Raw genomic sequence first — 22,538 nt, 5'->3', positions numbered from 1 at the left:
CAGGTGTTCTGAGATTGCCTTTTTCCTCAAGGTTAGCCACAATTTATTGTGATTCACACAGTCAAAAGCCTTTGCATAGTCAATGAAACGCAGCTAGACATTCTTCTGGTACTCTGTTTTTTTGCCAAATCCATCTGACTTTGGTAATAATGTCCCTAACGCCACAACCTCTTCTAAACACAGCCTGTATTTCTGGTCATTCTCTGCCAACGTACTGTTCAAGTCTTCTCTGGTTAATCTTTAGTAGGATTTTACTAGTGTGTGATATTAGCGGTATTGTTCTATAATTTCCACAACTCTAGGGTCACGTGTTTGTTTTTTTTAATGGGAATAGATATGGATCTCTCCAATCAGCTGGCCAACTGTTTGTCCTCCAGATTTCTTGGCACAACTTGGTGAGCACATGCAGGGTAGCTTCTGTTTGCTGAAATATGTCAGTTGGTATTCCATCAATTCCTGGGGCTTTATTTTTTACCACATCCTTCAGCACACCCTGAACTTCCTCCTTCATCTCCATTGCCTTTTGCTCATATGTTGTTTCTTGAAATTCTTCTGTGTCTACCACTTCTTTTTGATACAGTGTCTCAGTATAATCCATCTTCTTTTAATGCTTCTTGAATCATTCTGTATTCTTCCCATAGCATCTTTAAGCATTGCAACTCATGGCTTGAATTTATTCTTAGGTTCTTTCAGTTTAAGAAATGCTGAGTAAAATCAGCTCTTTTGATAGGGCTGTGAAAGGGAATAATCCCACCCCAAAGTTACTGTGTACTTTCAAGATGGAACCAGCCCTCCAGTGGATGTAGAGAGGCAGTCAGTGCCACAGGCGGAGACTGCCTATCTCTCTCCCACCGAGCAGCTGGTGGATTCGAACTGCGTACCTTCAGGTTGGCAGCACAGCTCCTGACCACTAAGCCACCCCAGCTCCCTTTTAGTGAATAGGGTTTGGTTAATCATTTACTAAGATTCAGACCCAAAAGGGTAGCCACACAAAATAAAAATTGAATTTTAAACTTAGGAAAAAGAAGGTATGCTGTATTGTATGAGTTTTCTGACATGCCCCATTGTCTCTCTTGGTGGGAATAATTAGTGTTTCAAGTACGCTTAAGTATCAGAGGGAGTACTGAATGCTAACGAGCTAAATTTACATTATTTTATTTTACTTTAGACCCACTTAGTAATTACTGCTATATATTGACATCATGAAGCATAAGCTTTTGTGGTATGCTAATTTATGGTGTTTTAATTATGTAAAGTATAATTATAGGAAAATATTCTAGAGTTTTCTATTGACAGTAAATGCTGTCATTAAATATGAAGTTTTCATACAGTTAGAGAGAGCCAAAGAGTTTGGGATAGCCAAAGAGGACTTTTTAAAATGTATTGAGACTGTTATGTTTTCTAAGGTTTAGTGTCTGGAACGTAGACTAAATGTTCAAACAATAAAGCAGATAGATTGAACTAATAATGGCACTTTGTAATAATCTATAAGAAAATTAATATTAGAGGTAGACATTTATTTTTGCTTTATTTTCATGGTTTAAGATACCAAAACATGTATTTCCTAAAGTTAAATGTTTGGCTTCTTAACAATACAGGTATTTCGGCTCCATGTTTTTGAAACATTAATTGTATAATTCTGTTTTGTTAGCAAAGTACGTCTTTGTGAGTTTCCTGACCCAGAGGATTCTGGGAGCCATATGCTTCAAAGACTAACAGAAGTTTCTGACCTCAGAGGAAGAAGAATACCGTTTGGTCATTCACCTATTCATCTACTTACTAAACACGTGTTACCCACCTGCAGTGTGCTGGGTTAGAGGGATGGTGGCGCAGTCAGCTGTGCTTTGCCATGGTAACCAAAGGTTGTGCAGCTTCATGGAAAAGGATAGGCCACCGCCTCCTGTTAAGACTTACAGCCCCAGTTAAGGGTTGATATGAGTCAGAATCAAGTGGATGGCAGGGAGTGAGATGGGGAGGTAGCCCTGGTGCTTAAATGCTTGTCAGCTAACTGTAAGTCAAGGTCGTTTCAATCCCACTAGCCACTCTCCAGGTGAGAGATGTGGTGGCCCGATTCTGTGAATATTACCAACTTGGACATCCTGTGGACCACTGCCAACATACAAACCTCCTCAAAGCCAGAACCAGCTTGATGGCCGTGGGTTGCTGGGGGTTTTATTATGCTTGGAGGGCACCTTGGGTCATACAGATAACTGACTGCTCAACTACTAATCTCAAGGTTAGTGGTTCAAGGCCACCCAGATGTACCTTGGAAGAAATGCTGATTGAACTACCTCTGAGAGGTAACCCTTGAAAATTGGAGCGCAGCTCTGCTCTGTAGCAGTTGGGTGGTTTTGTTGTTGTTCTGTACCATTGGGTCGACTTACACTCATGGCAACCGTACATGCACAGCATCTCTGAAGCCTGCCCTGTCCTGAGCCACTGTCAACGTCTCCAGCACACCTCCTGCCATTACCCCAGTTACTGTGCCCAGTCCGTCTCATCTGGGATCTTCTCCTGCACTGTCCCTCCACCCTTCCAAACATGATGTCCTTATCCAAGGACTTGTTACTGCATTTTTAAATCTATTTGAGTATATTTAAGCATTCTCCCCCCCACCCCCCGACTGTAAAGTTAACAAGAGCAAAAGCCCAAAATGACAAAACATCAAAACAAGCAGAAGAGCTTTAAGTGCTCAGTAGGTGCTGCTGGCGCAGCGGGGGACACGTGGGGGGTGAGAGACCCCCACCCACTGTCCTCAAGGCGCATCTGTGGCTGCAGAGTGAAACTGTAGGTGAAGAATTGCAGTGTGAGGGGTTGTTCGTGCTACAAAGCGGTGCGTACGGGGTGCCATCTTGACAGGGGCAATGGCCTGTCGGACCCCCTCGTGGTCCCAGTGTCCCCTCTCTGGTATCTGGGGTGCCTCTCTGTGTCTTCCACCCAGGTCCATCACTTGGCCAAGGAGAGCCTGTTAGGAGAGGGAGGCCAGCCTCAGCTGAGCCAGAGACGTGGAAGTAGCGTGCTCGGGGCAGGGTCCCTTTGGGCCTGCTGTCCGTGGCTGTGGGGAAACCTGTGGGGTGGTGGGGGCCGAGCCCCCTGAGTCAGGAGGGAATCGCTGTGCCTTTAGCAGTGATGTTCTTTCTTACCCTTTCACACTTTTTATTGTGATTTGCATGAAAATTACAGAGCTCCTTGGCTCTCCATGCAGCTGTTCATCCATATTTGGTTTTGTGACAGTGATTACAGTTCCTACAACATCACATCACTTTTCACACTTCCTACTTCATTCACCGTTTCGGTTTGTCCTTCCTTCCTTTCCTTTCCAGCCTCCTGGCCTTTCTCCCTGAGCAAATGCTTTAGATCTCATGGAGTTGATGGGCTCTAAGGACTTGCATCCCCGGGGTGTTACTGTTCAACTGATAGACCTGTCTAGTTTGCCTGCAAGTTGAGCTTGAAGAGAGGCTAAAAGGACTTTTTGATCCTATGACTACTTGCCCCACTCCACTCTTGCATTTCAAACGTTATAAGCTTCGGGACTTTGTTTTTCACAAAGGACTTCAGGAATCAAATCCTGGTCTGGGAATGAGGGCACTGAATGCAGTATGAATTTATAGGTGTCTTAGAGCAAAGCCTCTTCTTGGAACAGCGCCAGCACTTTCATACTTTAGCAGCATTTTCTAAGTATGATGCTAAAGTGGATAAAAAGGAGAAGGGGAAATGGTCAACAAAGGTGGTCTCTCTTGACTGATGAGGGGAAGCAAAAGGTTGGAAGGTAGAAAAGGAGGGAGAGGCATCTGTGAGGAGGCCTGTGTGGTGCGGGGGAATTCCCTGGCTCCTGGACTGTTAGCCTTGGGGCCAAGCTGGTCAGGGCAGTGACTCCGAGAGCAGCTGGGCTTTGACAGGGCCCTACATACACTCGCTCTGATGCGATGTGCTACGTGCTGGGCAGTTGGAACACACCCACAGCTGCTTTGCAGGGTGAGGATGGCACAGTCTCCTGTGGATGGCAGGTTCACAGGCTTGGAAACCCAAGGGAGGGTTGCCAGGAGTCAGGACAGACTTCACAGCGGTTGGTGGGATTTTGTTTTGAAATTAATATAGGTGGTAAAGATTTAATGTGAATTAAGCTCATCTTATACATGGGCTCTAGTGTGACAGAAATTGTGGCACAGGATAGGACAAGATTTGGATCTGTTGTTGATAGGTCACTATGGGTCATACTCAACTTGATGGCACATAGCAATAGTGACAGCATACGTGTTTTAGGGAACTGTGGTGGCCTAGTGTTAAGGAGTCATGCTGGCAACCCTGAGGTACACAGTTCAAATCCACCAGCTGCTCCCCAGAAAAAAGATGGGAAGTCTCCTCTCATGTGATAAACTCCCTCTGACAACCCGCCGGAGGGTCAGCTGTGAATGGGTTGCGACTCGCTGGTACTCAGCAACAACATACATGGTTTACTCATACATCTTGATATTTCATTATATCTTTAGTATTTCATTGAGGGTGCTCTGATGGCTTAGTGGGTAAGAAGTTGTGTTGCCAGCCCTAATACGGATGGTTCAAATCCACCAGTTGCTTCTGGGGAGAAAGATGAGCAGTCTACTCACAAAAAGTTACAGCCTCTGAAAACCCACTGGAGGGTCAGCAGTGAAGTCACTTCTGACTTGGTGACAGTGAGTTTGAGGGGATGGTTGGGGTTTTTTTTATTCTTTACTTTAAAAATACACTTTATCACCAGAAGTTGAGCAAATACAGAATATATACAGAAATACAAACTTTGAGAGGGTAACATTACATTGATGAATTATTTGTGAAATTATAAACTCTTACACCGTATTCGTTACGATCTCTGTAGTCCTCTCTGTGTTAAATGTGACACTTCACAATTCTCTGTGGCCATGACCATGACGTCAGTAGTTCATTAATGGTCAGTCTCTGGCTTTCTGGATTGATCCGATGATGCACAGGTGTGAGGTGGGACCTTCTCGTCCTTATTCTCGCAGCCAAGCGAGCTCACTGTCTGGACCTTTTTGTAAATAGATGCTTTCTGAAGCTGCGCCTGGGAAACTGCGGATTGTCCATGGAGATGTGCTGACATTTAGGACAGAAAACGCTTTTCCAGAAACTCTTAAAAGACAGTGGGAGGACGGTAAGTGCCTCAACTCTAGTTTTTCAATTTCCTTTTGCAATTACTGTGCTTAAATATTTATAGGCAGAAAATTAACAGTGTAGAATTAGATAGGAAATATGCGTTGTGATTTTTTTTCTGCTTTACTACTTTTTCCCTAAAATATGAGCTTCAGTTACTTTTTATTTTTTAAAAAATAAATTATTCATTTTAATAAACATTTACAGAGATTTTCTTATTTCCACTCATTCATTGTTGCATTTTCTCCTTGCCTGCCGCTTCCCACCCCACCCCAGTTCACTCTTTTCTTTGAAAAGTAAAAGAAAAATTCCTTCATTGGTATACAATCCCCCCGCCCTAAGTACACTCCACTATCAGTTACTTTTTCTTAATTCACATTTATTTTTCTTAGCTTCTCAAATGTTCTGGGTTCTGTGCAAATAAAGTGTTGTGTCACATGCCCATGTCATTGAAGAGATGAGCTGTGAAGTGTTTTTTTGAAAAGGAGGCCCCGATAAACCCAGCCACACCCAGGCTGTTCTGAATCTTCCTCCCTCACTGTCCCGTGCGCTCAGTGACTCGTCTTCCTTTATGGAGAGCCTCCCTTGGGGACCTGCTCATGCCAGCGCTTTGGAACACAGATGCAGAGAGGGTGTCTCTTGCCTGTGAAAAGCGCTCAGACACAGGGGACAGAGCTTTGATGTCCCCACAGCCAGGCTGCTCAGAGCAGCAGCAGTGTCCCCATCACGTGCCCTCTGGACTGTCCCGCCCCTTCTCACCGCAGGTGTCCCTCTGGCTTTGCCTCTGCTCTGTCTTCCCTGCCCCCTTTACTGCCCCTCGCATTGCGTCTCACACTGCTCTGAGCTCTCTCTTCGCTGTCCTTTGCTGGTGACTATTCATTCCCTAGCTCCTCATCTGCTGTGGTTTCTGAGAATTTCTTCTCGGGCACATTCTCTTTATTTTTTTAAATTTTTTCTAAAATGAATTTTCTTTATACTGCTTTGCTTACAAAGTTCATATGCATGGTTTTTCACATTGTCTTCATTCACATTATGTTTCATACAGTTGCTCTCTTCATAATATTTTATAAAATTAATCAACCCTGAAATACCTGGCACCTCCTTTTATGTTGCATATTGACCTGGATTACTTCACTCCTGTGCCTTCCTTTGCCACCTGTGTATAGCAGTCAGGGAGCCCTGGTGCCGCAGTGATTAAACACTAGACTGTTAAGTAAAGGTCAAACCCAAACAGTGGTTCCTTGGGAGAAAGGCCTGGCCATTGGCTTAGGGTTATCCAGGTAAACCTCTGGGCAGTTCTCTGTCATTTGGGGTCACTTCAAGTCAACTTGGCTTTGCCCAAAAAATTGCACACTGGTGACCTTCAACCTTTGTTATCAAGACTGTACCCCACTCCTGCGTGTCTCACCTTCGGATGTATTTGAAACTCATTGCATTCAAAGCGAAATGATCTTTTCCCTCAAACAAACTCTCTTTCATGTGTTTCCTGAGCTAGAAATGCTGAGGCCTCTTCCTGCCACAAAACTAGTTAACTAGAATATTCTTCCTTACTCATATATGTCTTCCTGGTGAGAAGACATTGCTTTGGAAAAATAAATGGACTGAAAAATAGTCACCAATGTATTTCTGATATTTTAGTGTGATACTATTAAGTTTGACTTTAGAATTAACTAAAATTGTATTAAGACTATATTGATGAAATCATTTTATTGTGTTTTTCCTCTTTGCTAAGCAGACCCACCAAATATCCACATTATCGGGAACCTGCCTTTTAGTGTATCAACTCCATTGATTATCAAGTGGCTGGAGAATGTTTCCTCTCGAAATGGGCCCTTTGCTTACGGGAGAACCCAAATGACCTTAACCTTTCAAAAGGAAGTGGCAGAGGTAAGTTTCACAGGGTCTTTCCATGGCTATTTCGTCCCATGGTCAAATTCTAAAACAAAATAATACTGTGTTTTTATCACAGACTGTTTTCTAAGTTAATACTGCATTGTCCATGCAGAAAAAGAGAGCTGATGATGGAGGTGGCTGCCGTGAGCGCCCTGGGGACACTGAACGGTGGGGTCTCATGGTGAAGGCTGTGCGGTGAACAGAGAACTGGAACCCGCGAGGTGCCACCCGTGCATCCGTAAAGAGGGACTGAGGGGAGAACAGTGAGCGTTGATGATTTGCACTCAGCAGGGTTATCAGTATGGAACATGGTCACGCGTGGGAGCCGAGAAGGGCTTGGGTCGCTGTGATTATGCAGTCTGTTTAGACCTTCCCTTCTCCTGCACTTCAGCTGAGCCCACTGTGCTCGGCTGGCCCACAGCTTAGTGTCCATGCTCTGGAAAGCCGGCTTCAGGGCGAGCGAGGACAGCTTTCCATCTGCTGAGGGGCAGGAAGGGACTGCAGAGTATAGGACACAAGCAGCTCACTGGTGTCCGGTCATTCTCACTGCGATTCTGTGCGAGAGAGTAAAGCTTCCGTGTAGGGATTCTGAGCCTGTAAACCTCTGCAGAAGCAGATTGCCACACCTTCTACATGGAGTGGCCAGTGGAGTCAAACTGACAACCACTTCTTGTTGTTATGTGCTGTCGAGTCGCTTGCAACTCATAGCGACCCTATGTATAACAGCCCTAAACTTTTCTCTGTCCTGTGCCAATCTCATTGTCTCTGACACTCCCATCCCGATTATCACAGTCACTGAATCAGTCTACCTCATAGAGGGCCTTCCTCTTCTGCGCCGTCCCTCCACCCTCCCAAGCATGATGTCCCTCTCCAAGGACCTGTCCCTCCTTATAACATGTCCAAAGTATGTTAGACAGAGCCTCAGAATCCTTGCCTCCAGGGAGCCTCCCGGTTTAACTGTTTCCAGGATGAATCTGTTTGTTTTCCTAGCAGTCCATGGTACCTTCAATACTCTTCTCCAGCACCACAGCTCAAAGGCATCAATTCTCCTTCTATCCTCCTTAATCTTTGTCCAACTCTCTGATGCATAACAAGTGATAGCAAAGACCATGGCCTGCATCAGACTCACCTTAGTCTCCAGAGAGACACTATTGCTCTTCAGTACTTTGGAGAGTTCCCTAACAACAGACTTTCCCATCACAATACATTTTTTCATTTCCTGGCTGCTGTTGCCAAGTGTTGACTGTGGAGCCAAGCAGACTAAAGTTGTTAACAGTCTCAATCTATGTACAACCATTTGTTAGCGATCAGATATTTTAACCCTTGTGCCACTGAGGCTCCTTTCGGTAGACCACACTGAGTAAAACTAACAGCTCACTCATTGTTACCAAGCTGGAACTGACTCATCGCTGACCCTCCAGTGGGATTTCACTGTGGAAGGTCAGAGAAAGAAAGGAAGACCCTCCACAGGACAGATTGACGTAGTGGCCACGTGGTCCCGAGCAGAGCAGAGGTCCTGAGGATAGAGCAGAACAGGGAAAAGTTCAGATCTGAGGTCAGAGAGCCGCTGTGAGTCATAGGAGATGTAGCCCCAACACCGCCACCAAAGCCCAAGGGAAGAGATTGGCCGCCTTTCTCCTGCAGAGCAGCTAGTGGATTCAAACTGCCGGCTTTTGGGTTGGCAGCACAACTCCTTACCCAGTGGGCCACCAGAGCTCCCTGTATGTACTTTTTAAATAGGAAAATCTATTCTGTTATGTAAAGAGAGAAAGTCATAGAAAACATATGTGACTTTGAGGATGGCCCAAATAGTTAAGCAGTTAACAGATTAATAAAGAAGTTTATGGTTCACATCTACCGACAAGGGCCTTGGGAGACAGACCCTGTGATGTACTTCAGACCCGGTGATGTACTTGAGACCCGGTGTTGTACTTCAGACCTGGTGGTGTACTTGAGACCCGGTGGTGTACTTGAGACCCGGTGATGTACTTCAGACCCTGTGATGTACTTCAGACCCTGTGATGTACTTCAGAAGGTCCTAAGTTTTGTCATGAGATGTCATCAAGGTGACTGTGACTCATAGTGACCCTGAGAACAACAGATCTAAACCTTGTCCTGACCTGTGCCGCCCTCAGGAGCTCTGACGTGCTCAAGGTCACTGTTACTGTTACTCATGGTAATCCATGGCCTTGAGGGGCTTCCACTCTTTCATGGATGCCCTTCCACACTCCGGTCAGACAGCTTGATCATATATGTGTTGGATCGCTGGGGCCCTCCCTCGGCCAGCCCATCATCCGTCTCCCTCCTCTGTTACGCCGCTGGTGGGGGAAGTGGGCAGATGGCCGTTTGGCAGTGGCTGCAACGGAGCAGTCCTTGTGGGCGTCTGAGGGTGTCTTCCCAGCTTCTTCATCTAGACGCTCTCTGTCCATGCAGCTCTTCTCCAGCAGACACTGCAGAACAGCATCCAGTTGGTTCCGGACCTTGACCCTCTCCAACTCTGATTTTTCCACTTTCACCTTCACTGGGAACATGATTTGTCTGGCTAGCTGGGTCAGTTGAATCCATAAACGGCTGGAGATCACAGGTGAAGGCTGGGGGGAGGCGCAGAGGGGGCAGCTTATTCAAAGCAGGGAAAGTTCAAATGTAAGCTTGGGGAGCTCCCAGACCTTGTCTCTTGGGGAACGCACCAGAGACCAATAGGAGGCATTCTTAAATTTACAGAATATCCTGAAATGATGAAGATACTCTTTTCTTACCCTCTCAAAGCTTCTAGAACCTTCCTCTCATTTCACTTCTCCCTGGTCCTCTCCCTCACGCATCCTGCCTTTGCCCCCTGCGTGGCACATTGGTAGTTAGGTCTGTGGGGAGATGCAGGACTGACCCAAAGGCGGCACCTCTCAGGTGGTTTGAACCCAGCAGCAGCGGCTCTGCGGGAGAAAGATGGGCAATCTCCTCCTGTTCAGCTCACAGCGTCCGAAATCCCACAGAGGCCACAGTAATGGATTGGGCTAAAGCCTCCCGAAAGGAGCCCTGGTGGTGTAAAGTTGAAGCACTCTACCTGCTGACCAAAGAGTCGAGAGTTCAGTCCTAGTTCCACAGGGGAGAAGCCCTCGTCATCTGCTCCCGTCAGCTTCACACCTAGGGAGCTGTGCCAACAGTCAGTTCGGGTCTGTCACACGGGTCCTGTGGGTTGGAATCACAGCACCGTATCTCTTATCAGCAAGCCCCTGGCTCTCTGTCCCCCTCCCTGTGTGGGGGCCTGGGAATCGCTCCAGGTGCTCAGCTGGGCTTCATGACACTCACTTCCTCTCCTCCTCTGTGGGGTCACGGTCCTGCATGGCCTGATGCCCAGTTTAAAAGCTATACTTTCATAGACTTTATTCAGTTTCATAGTTGTGTCTATACAAAATTTGATACAGAGTTCCTCTTAAGTTTTTGTTCTAGTTGTTGTTGATTGCCTTTGAGTCGAGCACGACTCACAGTGACCCTATGAACAAAGGGCTTAAAACCCCTTTCAAACTATCAACATTTATGAAAGTTCATAGGGTTTCTGGAGGCATGTTGTTTAGGAAGTCAATGTCACTCCTGCCATCAAGTCTGGTTGGACTTCTAGCAACCCTGTGAATAAATAACAGATCTGAACCCTGTCTGACCCAGAGCCATCCTCGTCATTTCTGACACACTTGAGCCCATTGCTGACGTCATTGTGTCAGTCCGTCTCATTGAGGGTCTCCCCTGTTTCACTGACCCTCCACTCCTCCAAGCGTGATGTCCCTTGCTTTTCCAGCATCACAGTTCAAAGACGTTGATTCTTCTTCTGTCATCTTTATCCTTTATCCGGCTCTCAGATGCATAACGAGTGAGTGGAAAGACCTTGGCTTGAATCAGGCACACCTGAGTCCTCCAACTAACACCATTGCTCCTCAGTACTTTGGAGAGATCCCTGACAGTGAACTTGCTCGATTCAGTCTGTCTCCTGATCTCCTGACTGCTGGTGCCAGGTGTACCGATTGTGAAGCCAAGGAAGATGAAATCGCTGATAATTTCAGCCTTCTCCACCTATCGTGGTGTTGCTTTTTCCATCTTCTCCACCTATCATGGTGTTGCTTTTTCCATCTTCTCCACCTATCTTGGTGTTGCGTATGGCCCAGTGAAGAGGATTTTTATCACCTTGATGGTGAGAAGTAATCCATATTGCGTCTCCTCTAGAGCAGACTATGTAATACATGAGTCCAGTTCTTTCGATACTTTGTCTCAAATAATCGTTAAGGATTTCATCATTTGGCATCTATTTAGCGCTGTTCCCTTTTAACATCTGATTCTAAAGAAGACTGTCAGCCCTGTCTCCGGGCATTGTTGATTGTCACAGCTGGGGACCCTGCTGGCACCTCGTGATGTAAACAGTTTTCAGCGCTCCCCATGTCTCCTGCCTCTGCTCCCCAACCAGCCAGAAAACCCAATGTTTTCAGCCTAGTGTCCCTGGTGCTGAGGGTGGGAAATTCTGTTTTGTTTAGTGTATTTGCACATAAAATTCTTGTTTCTCAGCAGCCATGGACTTTTCCTCCTGAGAAATGTGGGACTGTTTGCTTTGTTAGGAGCCCTGTTATGACACCCCATTTCCATGAGGCTCTCCCCACTTCACGAATGGCCCAGTCTGTCAGGTCACCATGAATTGGGCTCATGCTGACGGCTTTCTTCATTGCTTTCTCAACTTTTGCATTTGTCGGTGAATGTCTTTGCCCTGCCGACATGATGATTATGTTATTTCTGTTCTTACATAACACAGGAAAGATGAAAAATACCAAACCTTCTAATTCTTTGGGGGAATTCCAAGGGAGCAGAGACTTGAGAGCTGGAGTAGCATTTCAGCGACTCAGGACATCACTTGAATTATTAATAACAGTGTTGACTCAACTACAGCATGTGTAATTATTTTCCTTTAACAAAAAAAAAAACCCCAAGTTTAGTACTGTTTTGGCTGTGAGTGCCGAGAAGCGTTTATATGTCGTCTGTGATGGTGGAGGTTAGCTGTGTGGGGAGCACCGGGCCTTTGCTGATGTCTTCACGGCCCCGGCAGAGGGTCGGCAGGCGGAGGGAAGCAGAGCTGTGTTGACGCATCTGCACCCTGTCTGACGGTGGCATGCCACCTGCTCCCGGCATACGTGTCAGCCTCCACTTCACTCCATGTATGCCTTACAAGGAATTGCACTGAGTTTTGCTTGGACAAAGTATATAGCATACAGTGTGAAAGCTTATCAGTGACTTGCTATGTTTCCAGCCCCCAGAGTCCAAGACAGAACAGATTTATAAAGATGCTGATAGAAAGAGGCAGTCATAGTGGAAATGTAGACCAAAAAAATGAGGTGTTCCACTGCGATCAGAACCACTTTAGGACAGAGTCGTCGGAACAGCACCCTGTGTTCAGCTAGCGACTGCCTGCTTTTATCATTTTATATTTTGTCTGCAGAAATTGGTTTTGGCTGTTGTTTTTGAAGCATCACTATAATGGTGGGCTTTGTGAGTTCTGAAACAGAATAAAATAAATGACCTTGGTCCCCTTCCACTCTTTCCGCCGGGGCCTCAGGATCTAAATGGAAGCGTTCAGCTCATACATGTTCAAAGACACACAGGGTCAAGTTCCAGTTCCCTGAATAGGATCGGCCTGCCCATCAGTAAATGAGACCTTAGCAATCGTCTCTTCTCACCTCATTTTATAGATGACAAAACTGAGGCTCGGAGTAGCTTACTGTCCTCCGAGGGGTTACGTGGGAGTAAAGGGAAGGCTGAACTTGAACGCAGGTCATGGGTTTCCTGCTGGAGTCATGGGGTTCTGCCCTGTCTACTGCTGGACCTCTGGTCTCTGCTCTCTGGCTCCAGCAGTAGCCTCTTCATCTCCTGCCATCTCCAGGGACCCTGCTGTCTGAGGGTCACATTCCTGGCAGGGAGGGGGCTGCTTCTGTGAGTCTCATTATCCCTGGGCCTTGACTGGGCTCCCCAGCAAGTGCAGGCCTAATTTTTCCCACTTACACTTAAAATCCTTTTAAATGAATAAAAGAAAGAAAATAACACTGCCCTTGAGGAATCTTTGGCCCTTTGTTTTTCTCCTACTCAGTCTGAATGCTTTTTTTAAAAAACCTCAAGAGTCAGAGGTTCCCTTTTACTAAAAAATTAGCTGCTTTGCTTTCCTGACCTTTTGCCGTTTAAACTGTCTATCTTGTGGTGGACAGTGCATTTTCAGAGCTTTACCAATGGTCTACCTATTGCCGCAAAAGCACTACAAGCTCAAATCATTGATAACCATTTAATGCTTATGCTAGCTTTTAATGAAATCTTTTTCCAAAGTTTATGGTCTTTTCCTTAAGTTTTTCGTTAATAAGTGACCTTGGTCCCCTTATAATTTTTTCCTCGGAAGCCACAGGATCTGAATGGAAGCGTTCAGCTCATACACATTAAAAGACACACAGACAGTGTCAAGTTCCAGCTTTAAGGCAGGTATTTTGTTACATTAAAATATATGGTTCATGTGTTTTCATCCCCACAGCCTGGGTGTATCTGCTGCAGAGATGGGTGGGCCAGGATCACGGGGCAGGGTGGTGGACCCCGTGAGTGTGGGGTGTGTTGTACTCCAGAGGAAGTAGGTTTCAGCTGCCACAGAGTGGCTCTGATTCATAGCGTCCTGGTGTGAAGCAGAACAAGGCCAGGGCCAGCCCCGCGCCGTCCTCCTAACCGCTCCTCTCTGCTCACACCTGTTGGCGTCACTGTGTCAGCCGTCTTGTTGAGGGTCTCCCACTCATGCGTTGACTCTCTGCTTTCAAGCATGCTGTCCTTTTCCAAGGACTAGCTTCTCCCTCATTCCCTGGGGTTGAGCTGACTCACAACTGACCCTTCATCCATTTGGTTTCCAAGGTTGGTTGGGTTCTCCTTGGAGAAAGACAGCATGCTGAGAAAGGTGGAGGGTCAAAAAGTGGAAGAAGACCCTCAGACAACTGAATCGACACTGTGGCTGTCACGACAGGCTCAAGCGTATCGGGACCCGGAGGACGGTGTGGGGTAGGGCAAGGCTCACACCGTTTGTCCAGAGGGTCACTTGGTGGCACCTACAGCCCCTTCTGAGAACAGGCTCAAAGTCTATGTGACAAAGTCTTCCCATCCTTGTGTCTAAGCAGTGCTCTGACTTCACTGCTTCCAAAACTCATTGATTTGTGTGTTGTTGTGGGTTGTTTTTTTTTTTTTTGGCAGTCCATGGGGTATTATTATATCAAATTGTTATTGTTGTTGTGTGCTGTCAAGTCAGAACTGACCCATGGCTGACCCTCCAACATGTTTTCAGAGGCAGTAAATCTCAAGGGAGGAGATTGCCCATCCTTCTCCCACAGAGCAGCTGGTGGATTCGAACCATGTGCCTTTAGGATTGCAGCGCAGCTTCTTACTACTAGGCCTCCAGTGCTCCCTCTATCAAGTTGTTGTTGTTGTTGTTGTTGTTGTTGTTGTGTGCCATAGAGTAAGGACGGACCCATAGCTGGCTGGGATTGCAACACAGCTTCTTGCCACTAGGCCACCAGCGCTCAATTAGGAAGCTTTAAAAACTGTACCTCTCAGGTTTGCTTTCTGAATAAAATGACGTTTGAAGATCCTTTCAGCCTACCAGCAGAAGTTCATTTTCCAAACCTAAGGTGAAATAGTCAGTGCAGATATCTAGGAAGAGGATCCAAATCTAAATGAAGGCTAATTTCCAAATGTGGACATTTTATTTTGGGTTTGTTTTATAATTTTGTTATTATGTCCTTGCTAGATTTTAACTGTGTAGATCAGCCTTGAATGGCACGTTGTTAAGTGTTTCTAGCAGTTTTGAATGTTGTACTGGTGGTGGAATGGCATCCCCCCTCACTCCCTGGGGCTGAGCTGACTCATAACTGACGCTCCAACCGTTTGCTTTCCAAGGTCGTGAACAGCATGAGGAAAGATTGTCCAGCATCCTCTCAAGGGGCCTCTGGCGGATTTGAACCACTAGATGGGTTTGGCCTGTGAGTTAGCCACACAGCTCCTGTGGACTTGGCCAACAGAGCTCCCTTATGGTAAAACTCAAAGAAGGGAGAAAAAAAAACAAAACACCACCACATTATTTTTTACCATTTGATGCATAAACTTGCCATTTCACTTCAGTCAGTATTTGCGAGTATGTACATTTCTTGGTTTTGCATTTCAATTAGAAAAAATCTTCTGCCTTGTTTCCTGCAGGTCCTTGTCACTTACTTGGAACCCACTGTCCGAATAATTTCAATACATTAACTTACTCCCAGGGTACTTGCAAACCGCAGCAATAACATGCATTACACACCTCTTGGAGTTTTCTAGAGCATAGAAAAGCCATTTTCACTCTACACTGTGTTCTCTTAAGGGAGTTTGGGTGGTGCATCCATCGCATGTTGCACTGCTAAGGGAAAGGTCAGTGGTTTGAATCCGTCCGCTACTGAAAGGGGGGAAAGTAGGCTGTCTCCACTCATGAAGATTTAGCGGAGAGACAGAAGCAACCCCATTGTCCATCAGTCGTCAAGTGGCTAGAGAAACCATGGTGCATTCACGCAGTAAGATAAAATGCATTGCTAAGAAACTACCCAGAATTAGTGAAATAATGCAAACATGGATGAATCTAGAACAGATAGTGCTGTGTGACATAAGTCAGTCACAATAGCACTGTTAGGGTATTATAAAAAGGCAGAATCCTTATATTCGAGTCGGAAATGGCTCACAGCTGACTTGCCATTGGGTTTCCGAAGCTCTAAGTCAAACAGGAGATTTCCCGCCTCTCTCTTACTGCACCCCTGGGGGATTTGAACCACCAGAGAGGGAAGGCCTTTGGGTTAGCAGGGCAGCTGCCTACGGATTCTGCCATCAGAACCCCTATTATAGAATAAGATCACGATTGTAAACTGAGGAAAGGTCTACACACAACAGAATCATTTTTGAGGAATAAAAAATTGTTTATGTGTATTTACCAAGGGCCAGAGGGAAGTGGAGAATCATCCCTTAAGGAACCCTGAGTTCCTGTTTGGAGTGATTAAAACTTTTGGAAATAGGGAGAGACTTATATGAATAGTGGAGAAAAAGGGGGGGGAAATATTTACAGCCTCAGAAACCACTGGAGAGTAACTGCGTCAGAACCTGTTTGTAGGCCATGGGTGATTTTTGGTCATTAGTAGGGGCAGTTCAGGAAGCTCTGGTGGGAATCGCTGCTGTCCATCAGAAGGTGAGCTGTTCGAGCCACTAGGAGAAAGGGGCAGTCCATTTCTGTTAAAGTCACAACCTTGGAGACCGTCTGGACAGTTCTGCCCTGACCTATAAGCTCACTTGCAGTTGGAATTGTCTTGATGACAATGGGGAAAGGAAATTTCCTGCCTCCCCGCAATGTTGGTGGTGGTTTGAAAGAAGTGCCTGGTGTGTGCATTTGTGCATTAGTTTAGATAGATCTTATATTTTTAAAAAATCATTTGAATGTTTAAAGGAATAAAGCTCTAGGTTTTTGTAAAATTTAGTAGTCAAGAACATTCAAGTAGACAAGTTCTCCAGGGGTTCCAAATTTATCTACATTTTAAAAGAAAAGAAAAAAGCTTGCCATCAAAAATGTTCATTTGTATACTGATAATTTTAAAAAAGAAATATGCAAACATCTTTAGTTCTTCAGTGTACTTGCTAATATTGTTCATTCATCAGATATTTAATGAAACTTGTTTTCACACAGAATGGAATGGCTTCTGAAAGTCCCACAGCCACTGACAGGGACATCCTCTCAGTAGATGTTTTGAGCCCATTGTGTGTGATGTCATTCACACGTCATAAGTTACCCCTCAGTTGACATTGTGGGGAAGTATTCCCCCAGTTTGGTGTCTGTCCAGCCTGTTCTCCAGTGGTGTGTCTGTAAAAGTCCACCTCACATTCATGAGGGTTGGCGCCCGTTACATGCCCGGGCTGAGTCACCTATTTGCTGACATCCTTTTCTGTTCTTCCCTAGCGACTGACGGCCAACACAGGAGGCCAGCAGCGGAGTCGGCTGTCCATCATGGCCCAGTACCTCTGCAGTGTGCAGCACCTCTTTACAATCCCAGGCCAAGCTTTTGTCCCCAAACCAGAGGTGAGCCTTGTGGTTCTTGTGGTTTTGGTTATTGTTTGTTTGTTTGTTTTGCTTATTGATTTTAATGTACCCAAATCAGATTTCAGCTGTAGTCTTTACTTCCCTATTTGCGTCACTGCAAATTATCTGCAGGATCTAACCTTGATTTCTGTGTATGTCAGACCCTAACATTTCTCTTATGGCTCCTGACTCAGAAACCCCAAAACCCTACCCTCGGGCAGGTTTCCAGGAAACTATAAATCTCATGGGAGGAGATTGCCCATCTTACTTCCTCTGTGGTTCTCTTGAATACAGACCATAAGAATTGAGTGTGTGAGTGGTTTTCCTTCAGATTTTGCTCCCATTGATAGAGTGACTAAATGCATCTGTTTATGCACATTGTTCTGATGGCACTGCTGCCATTATTATTATTATTATTATTATTCCTCCCACTTTTTCTGTCTTTACTTAAAAGCATCCCAGTGTGGAAGGAAAGACCAGTTACACACTCAGCAAATCAATTTTGTGTATGTAGTTTCTGATGTTGTTGTTAAGAGTCACAACCAACCCGTAGCTGACCCTCCAGTGGGTTTTCAGAGACAGTAAATCACACAGGAAGAAATTGCCCGTCTTTCTCCCGTGAAGCAGCTGAGGGATTTGAACCACGTGCCTTTGGGTTTGCAGTGCAGCTCCTTACCACTCAGTCACCAGGGACATCTAACTTAATTCAGACATTATTTATTTGATTTCCCCTCATCCCACCCACACTGTTTTTAAAGACTTTGTTTTGTCAGAGTCGTTTTTGGTAAGTCAATTACCTGTGGAAAAATAATTAGATAATAACATGGATTCTATGCTTATTATAGATGTGTAAGTGCTAATTACAGAAATGGTTTATCTGCTTAAAAGTAAAAAGGTAGTGTCCATGGCAGCAAACCTGCTACTTAATGCATTCCTATAAAACACGTCACAGGAACACTTCACTTGTCTTTCTCTCCATTAAACATGTGTTTCATACCTGCCTGAAAAGCGCTGGGCAGAGGGGGGTGATGGGGCAGGGGGCCGTTCGTTGGCGGGGATCCAGACATTTCGTGGCTTAGGGAGGAACAGGCATTGATCCTTGGCTGCTAGAACTCTAAGACGTCAAGACTCACGGGCCTTCTACACCGTGTAACCTTCACTTTAAAAAAACAAAAAAACGGTCAATGGTGTGAAAAAGTTTTATTGAATTGTACTAGAAAATATGCATGACACCTTTTTTTTTAATTGAGATTTTATTGTAAGTTTATCAAGAACTTGGATTTCCATCCATTCATTCATGGTTGCACATTTTCCTCCCTGTCCCCCTTCCCCCCAGTTGCACATTTCCACCCTGTTCCCCCTCCCTTGCAGTTTGCTTTTTGCTTTGGGGAAAAAAAGTTCTTTCATTGTTATACAGTCCCCCATCCCCCAGACCACTTTACTATGCAGCTCTTATTCTGGACTCTTGTCACTTTTTAATATTTTCATTGAGTTTTATATAGTCTTTCATTACAGTGAACTTTTTTTTTTGTTACATTGTGTCTTATAAGTTTAAACACCACTAACCCATATCCGCTACACTGTCTTTTCGGATCCCCACTGGATCTTTTCTGATTCCTTCACCAACCCCCTCTGCCCACCAAACTCTCTTCCCAGTGGTTTTTCCACTACCCTCTTCTCTTGTTGGATATTTGTACACTTCTTACTAGTTATCCTTCTAGTTTTATAATAATGTTCTTATGCAGTATTTGTCCTTATGAGAATGAGTAAGTTCACTCAGCATGATGCTCTCTAGCCATGTTATATATTCCATGTTATAAAATGTTCTTGTTGTTGTTGTTGTTATGTGCCGTCGAGTCGCCTGAGACTCATAGCGACCCTATGTACAACAGCCCTAAACTCTGCTCTGTCCTGTGCCAATCGCACTGTCTCTGACACTCCCATCCCAATTATCCCAGTCACTGAATCAATCCACCTCATAGAGGGCCTTCCTCTCCTGCGCTGTCCCTCCACCCTCCCAAGCATGATGTCCCTCTCCAAGGACCGGTCTCTCCTCACAACATGTCCAAAGTATGTTAGACGGAGCCTCCGAATCCTTGCCTCCAAGGAGCCACCCGGTTTAACCCTTTCCAAGATAAATCTGTTTGTTTTCCTAGCAGTCCATGTATGTTATAAAATACTTTTTAAAAATCATTGCTGTTGAGTTGTGCATAGTATTCCACAATTTCTTAATCCATTCATTTGTTGATGGGCATTTGGGCTGTTTCCTTGTTCTTGCTAATGTGAATAACGCTACTGTGAACACTGGCGTATAAATTTCTGTTTGTATCTCAGTTCCATTTGTCTTCGGGTAAATTCCTAGCAGTGGAATGGCTGGGTATTATGGAATTGCTATTTAGCTTTCTGCAAAGTGCCAAACTGCCTTCCAGGGTGGCTGTGCCGTTGTACGGTCCACTAACTATGGAGCTCCAGTCTCTCCACATCCTCTCCAACCTTCTCTCCACGTCATCTCCAACATTCATTGCTTGCTCTCCGGTTAAACTTTGCCACTGCTACAAGGGTGAGTTAACCTCACTGTGGTTCTGATTTGCATCTCTCTTTTTGCCAGTGACTTTTTAGCATTTCTTCGTGTGCCTGTTGGCCATTCAAGCTTCTTCCTCTTAGGAGAGTCTTTCCATGTCTTCTGGCATGGCACTTTTATTCTTTTTCAGGGAGTCTCACGTGGTTTTTCCCAATCTAATTCAGTAGCACATCTCTGATAATGGCAGTGGAGTAGGTGAAGTCGAGAACAATCCTCAGGTGAAGTGGAAGACATGTAGATGAACTGTTGAAATGAAAATCGTTCAGGTGGTTGCTGAGCGGTTTCTAGACTTGGGGTGGGGGCCCTACCCACTAGAGTTGGAGCCCCGCGTGTGAGCTGAGGCGGGGTGGCCTCCACGCTGTCTGCAGCTCCCCCGCCACGCTCTGTTGTGAGTTGCTGAGTGTTGAGAGGAGCCCAGTGGTTCAGTCCATCTTCCTGATGTCGGACAAGCTCAGGAAGCTCACCAGTCTCCCCTCCTTCGAGCATCTCATGGTTTCAGAGACGTAGAAGATGACTTCTTCCCAGGCGGTTAGACCTAGACATGATTTGATGGCTGGATATTTCTTCTAGGGGGTCATCAAATTTACCATGTCTGTGGTTTCAGGTGCAGGTGATCATTGTAATAAAGACAGTCACAAGGGCATTGAGGCTACTCAGGAACCACTGACTGTACTAGGAGGCTTTTGTAACCACAGTTATTACTATGAGTAAGACTCTTGGGCAGTTACTTTGATTTGTTTGTTTTTATTACCATTATACAGTCTTCAAGGATATCTGAAATTTACAGATTTCTGAGAGTAGATGTTAGAGTACTTGGAGTGAGAGGTTTCTGACTCTTGGTTTTAGTTGCCTGGCTGAGAGTATTTGATGGTAATGAGTGGTGTTATCAACTTTATCTTTTATTTAAGGGTAAATTATACACATAGCTAGTTAATTAATTTTCCCCCCTCAAAGATAAAGGCCTTAAGAAAATACTTTTTTTTCCCCCTTTTTTAAAAGCTATCTAGCAATACATTTGATTCTCTTTGTATTCATTCAGGAATACTTGTTTTTTTGGCAGATTAAATTTATTTGTTGCCATTTTTTATGCATACAGTCCACCGTATTGTGACTAACACAAGCTTCCAGGCAGCTGATGTGATTGTAATCCAGGAAAGCGGTTATCGAGGAGGAGAAAGAGTGTATTATGATAAATCACAGGATTATGTTTCCGTTCCGAAGGGACTTTGCTCTCAGGGCCTCCGCTGCGCTGAAGTATTTGACCATGTTAGGACGGATCGGGGATGCACTGAGGAGAGCTGCAAATCCTTGACAGATTGTTAAAATGAGCAAACGTTTTAAAAATTCATTTTCTTTAGTAGGGATGGGGAGATTTTTTTACAAGGACAATAAAATAACCAGACAAGGCTCCCCCTCTGGCTAAATCGCTCAGAAAGCAAGAAGACAGCGTCGTAGACACAAATTCCCTCTACACAAAATAAAATATGCTGAGTGCTGCAGTAGATGTGCGGGCTGATCCTGGGGCATCAGGAAGGGGAGATTAATTTTCCATAGATGAGCAGAAGAGATTCACTAAAGCTCAATACTTACTATCAGTCAAAACTCGGAGAATTAGATCTGGAGCATTTCTTTGGTGACTTCATAAAAAGGCCTTATTTATAACCACCCTCAGCAACAATGGCTTAGCGCAGCTGTGGTCGTGAGGGTGGCGCTGAAAGGAGGCAGGGCCACGAGGAGTCTGAACCGCCTCGAAGGCCTGGCAGCCACGGCCGAGCCTGGGATCCCGTCTGTGGATGAGCCACTGGTAGACTAATTCAGTCAGGCCTTGGCGGCAAGACGCTCAACCTCCGTGCAGCTCTTAGAATCACGTTGTGACTAGTGGAACTCAGTCTGTGCAAACTCTTCACTAGTTCATTTTCATTCTATTACAGAAAAGGTAGCCTCTTGTTTTTTTAAAATAAGTTTTGTGTTTTCACTTCGTTACAGTAGGAGTTGGCCCTGGGAGCACAGGGCCGAGAACATCTCTCTGAAAGGGCCAGAGGGAGTGAGAATAGCACAGCCCCTCACGGGCCCAGAGCAGAAAGTAGATAAAGAGCCCATGGCCCAGTCCCACGGTACCTCTAGAGACACACCAACAGTAAGAGGTTCGTTCATTCACTGTTGACTCACAGACTCACAGGTGTGGTATCAGAAGGGGAGGTCATTAGGGAAATAAGTTGGGAAGTAGGAGAAGAAAAAAAAAATCTCACAATATAAGGCCACAGGTGGTCCTGGAGTCCCAAGCCAGATTAACAGCAAAAAACAGTTCTTTAGTTAGTAAAAGTCGTAGTTTCAGTTCAGCAGTCACATCCAAATCATGCAGCAAGATTTGCCTCAGAGCAGTTACAAGTAGGCTTCTCTTTCAGTTATCTGGCAAGAATAGCAAAACTTCTAACTGCAGCCTTTATCTCAGGGCTCCTCTGCTTACACCTTGCCACAGTCTCTCCACCACCATCACCAAGGTGGCTCCACCAGGGGCTCGCTCCAGGCTTCCTCAAGTCTTGCCACTTAGAGTAGGAAGCATGCTTGTCACTTCCTCTCCTCCCCTCCCCTCCCCTGTCCTCTCCTCTCCTCCCCTCCCCTCCCCTTGCCTCTCCTCCCCTTCTCCCTCTCTTCCCCTCCCCTCCCCTCTCTTCCCCTCTTCTCCCCTCTCTCCCTTCCCCTCCCCTCTTCTCTGCCCCCTCTCTCTCCCTCTCTCTCCTCATTCTCTCGTTCTCCCAGTCCTACAGCTGTTGATGATTTGAAGAC

The 22,538-nt window shown here is 45.4% G+C and overlaps 1 protein-coding gene across 1 annotated transcript in view; it reads left to right on the top strand.

Moving 5' to 3' along the window:
- The window catches only part of TFB1M (transcription factor B1, mitochondrial), a 68,316-nt gene that overhangs the window by 22,875 nt on the left and 22,903 nt on the right, over window positions 1-22,538 (top strand). The window contains exons 3-5 of the mRNA XM_006882810.1: window positions 5,041-5,149; window positions 6,884-7,035; window positions 17,051-17,170. Of these exons, the coding sequence (XP_006882872.1) occupies window positions 5,041-5,149; window positions 6,884-7,035; window positions 17,051-17,170 (381 nt within the window). The remainder of the gene's footprint in view (window positions 1-5,040; window positions 5,150-6,883; window positions 7,036-17,050; window positions 17,171-22,538) is intronic.

Source organism: Elephantulus edwardii, unplaced genomic scaffold (genome assembly GCF_000299155.1).
Source record: "Elephantulus edwardii isolate Elephantulus edwardi_28Jun2011 unplaced genomic scaffold, EleEdw1.0 scaffold00024, whole genome shotgun sequence".
Lineage (NCBI taxonomy): Eukaryota > Metazoa > Chordata > Mammalia > Macroscelidea > Macroscelididae > Elephantulus > Elephantulus edwardii.
Note: the sequence above shows the minus strand (reverse complement) of the source record. Positions and strands in the feature narration are given on the sequence as shown.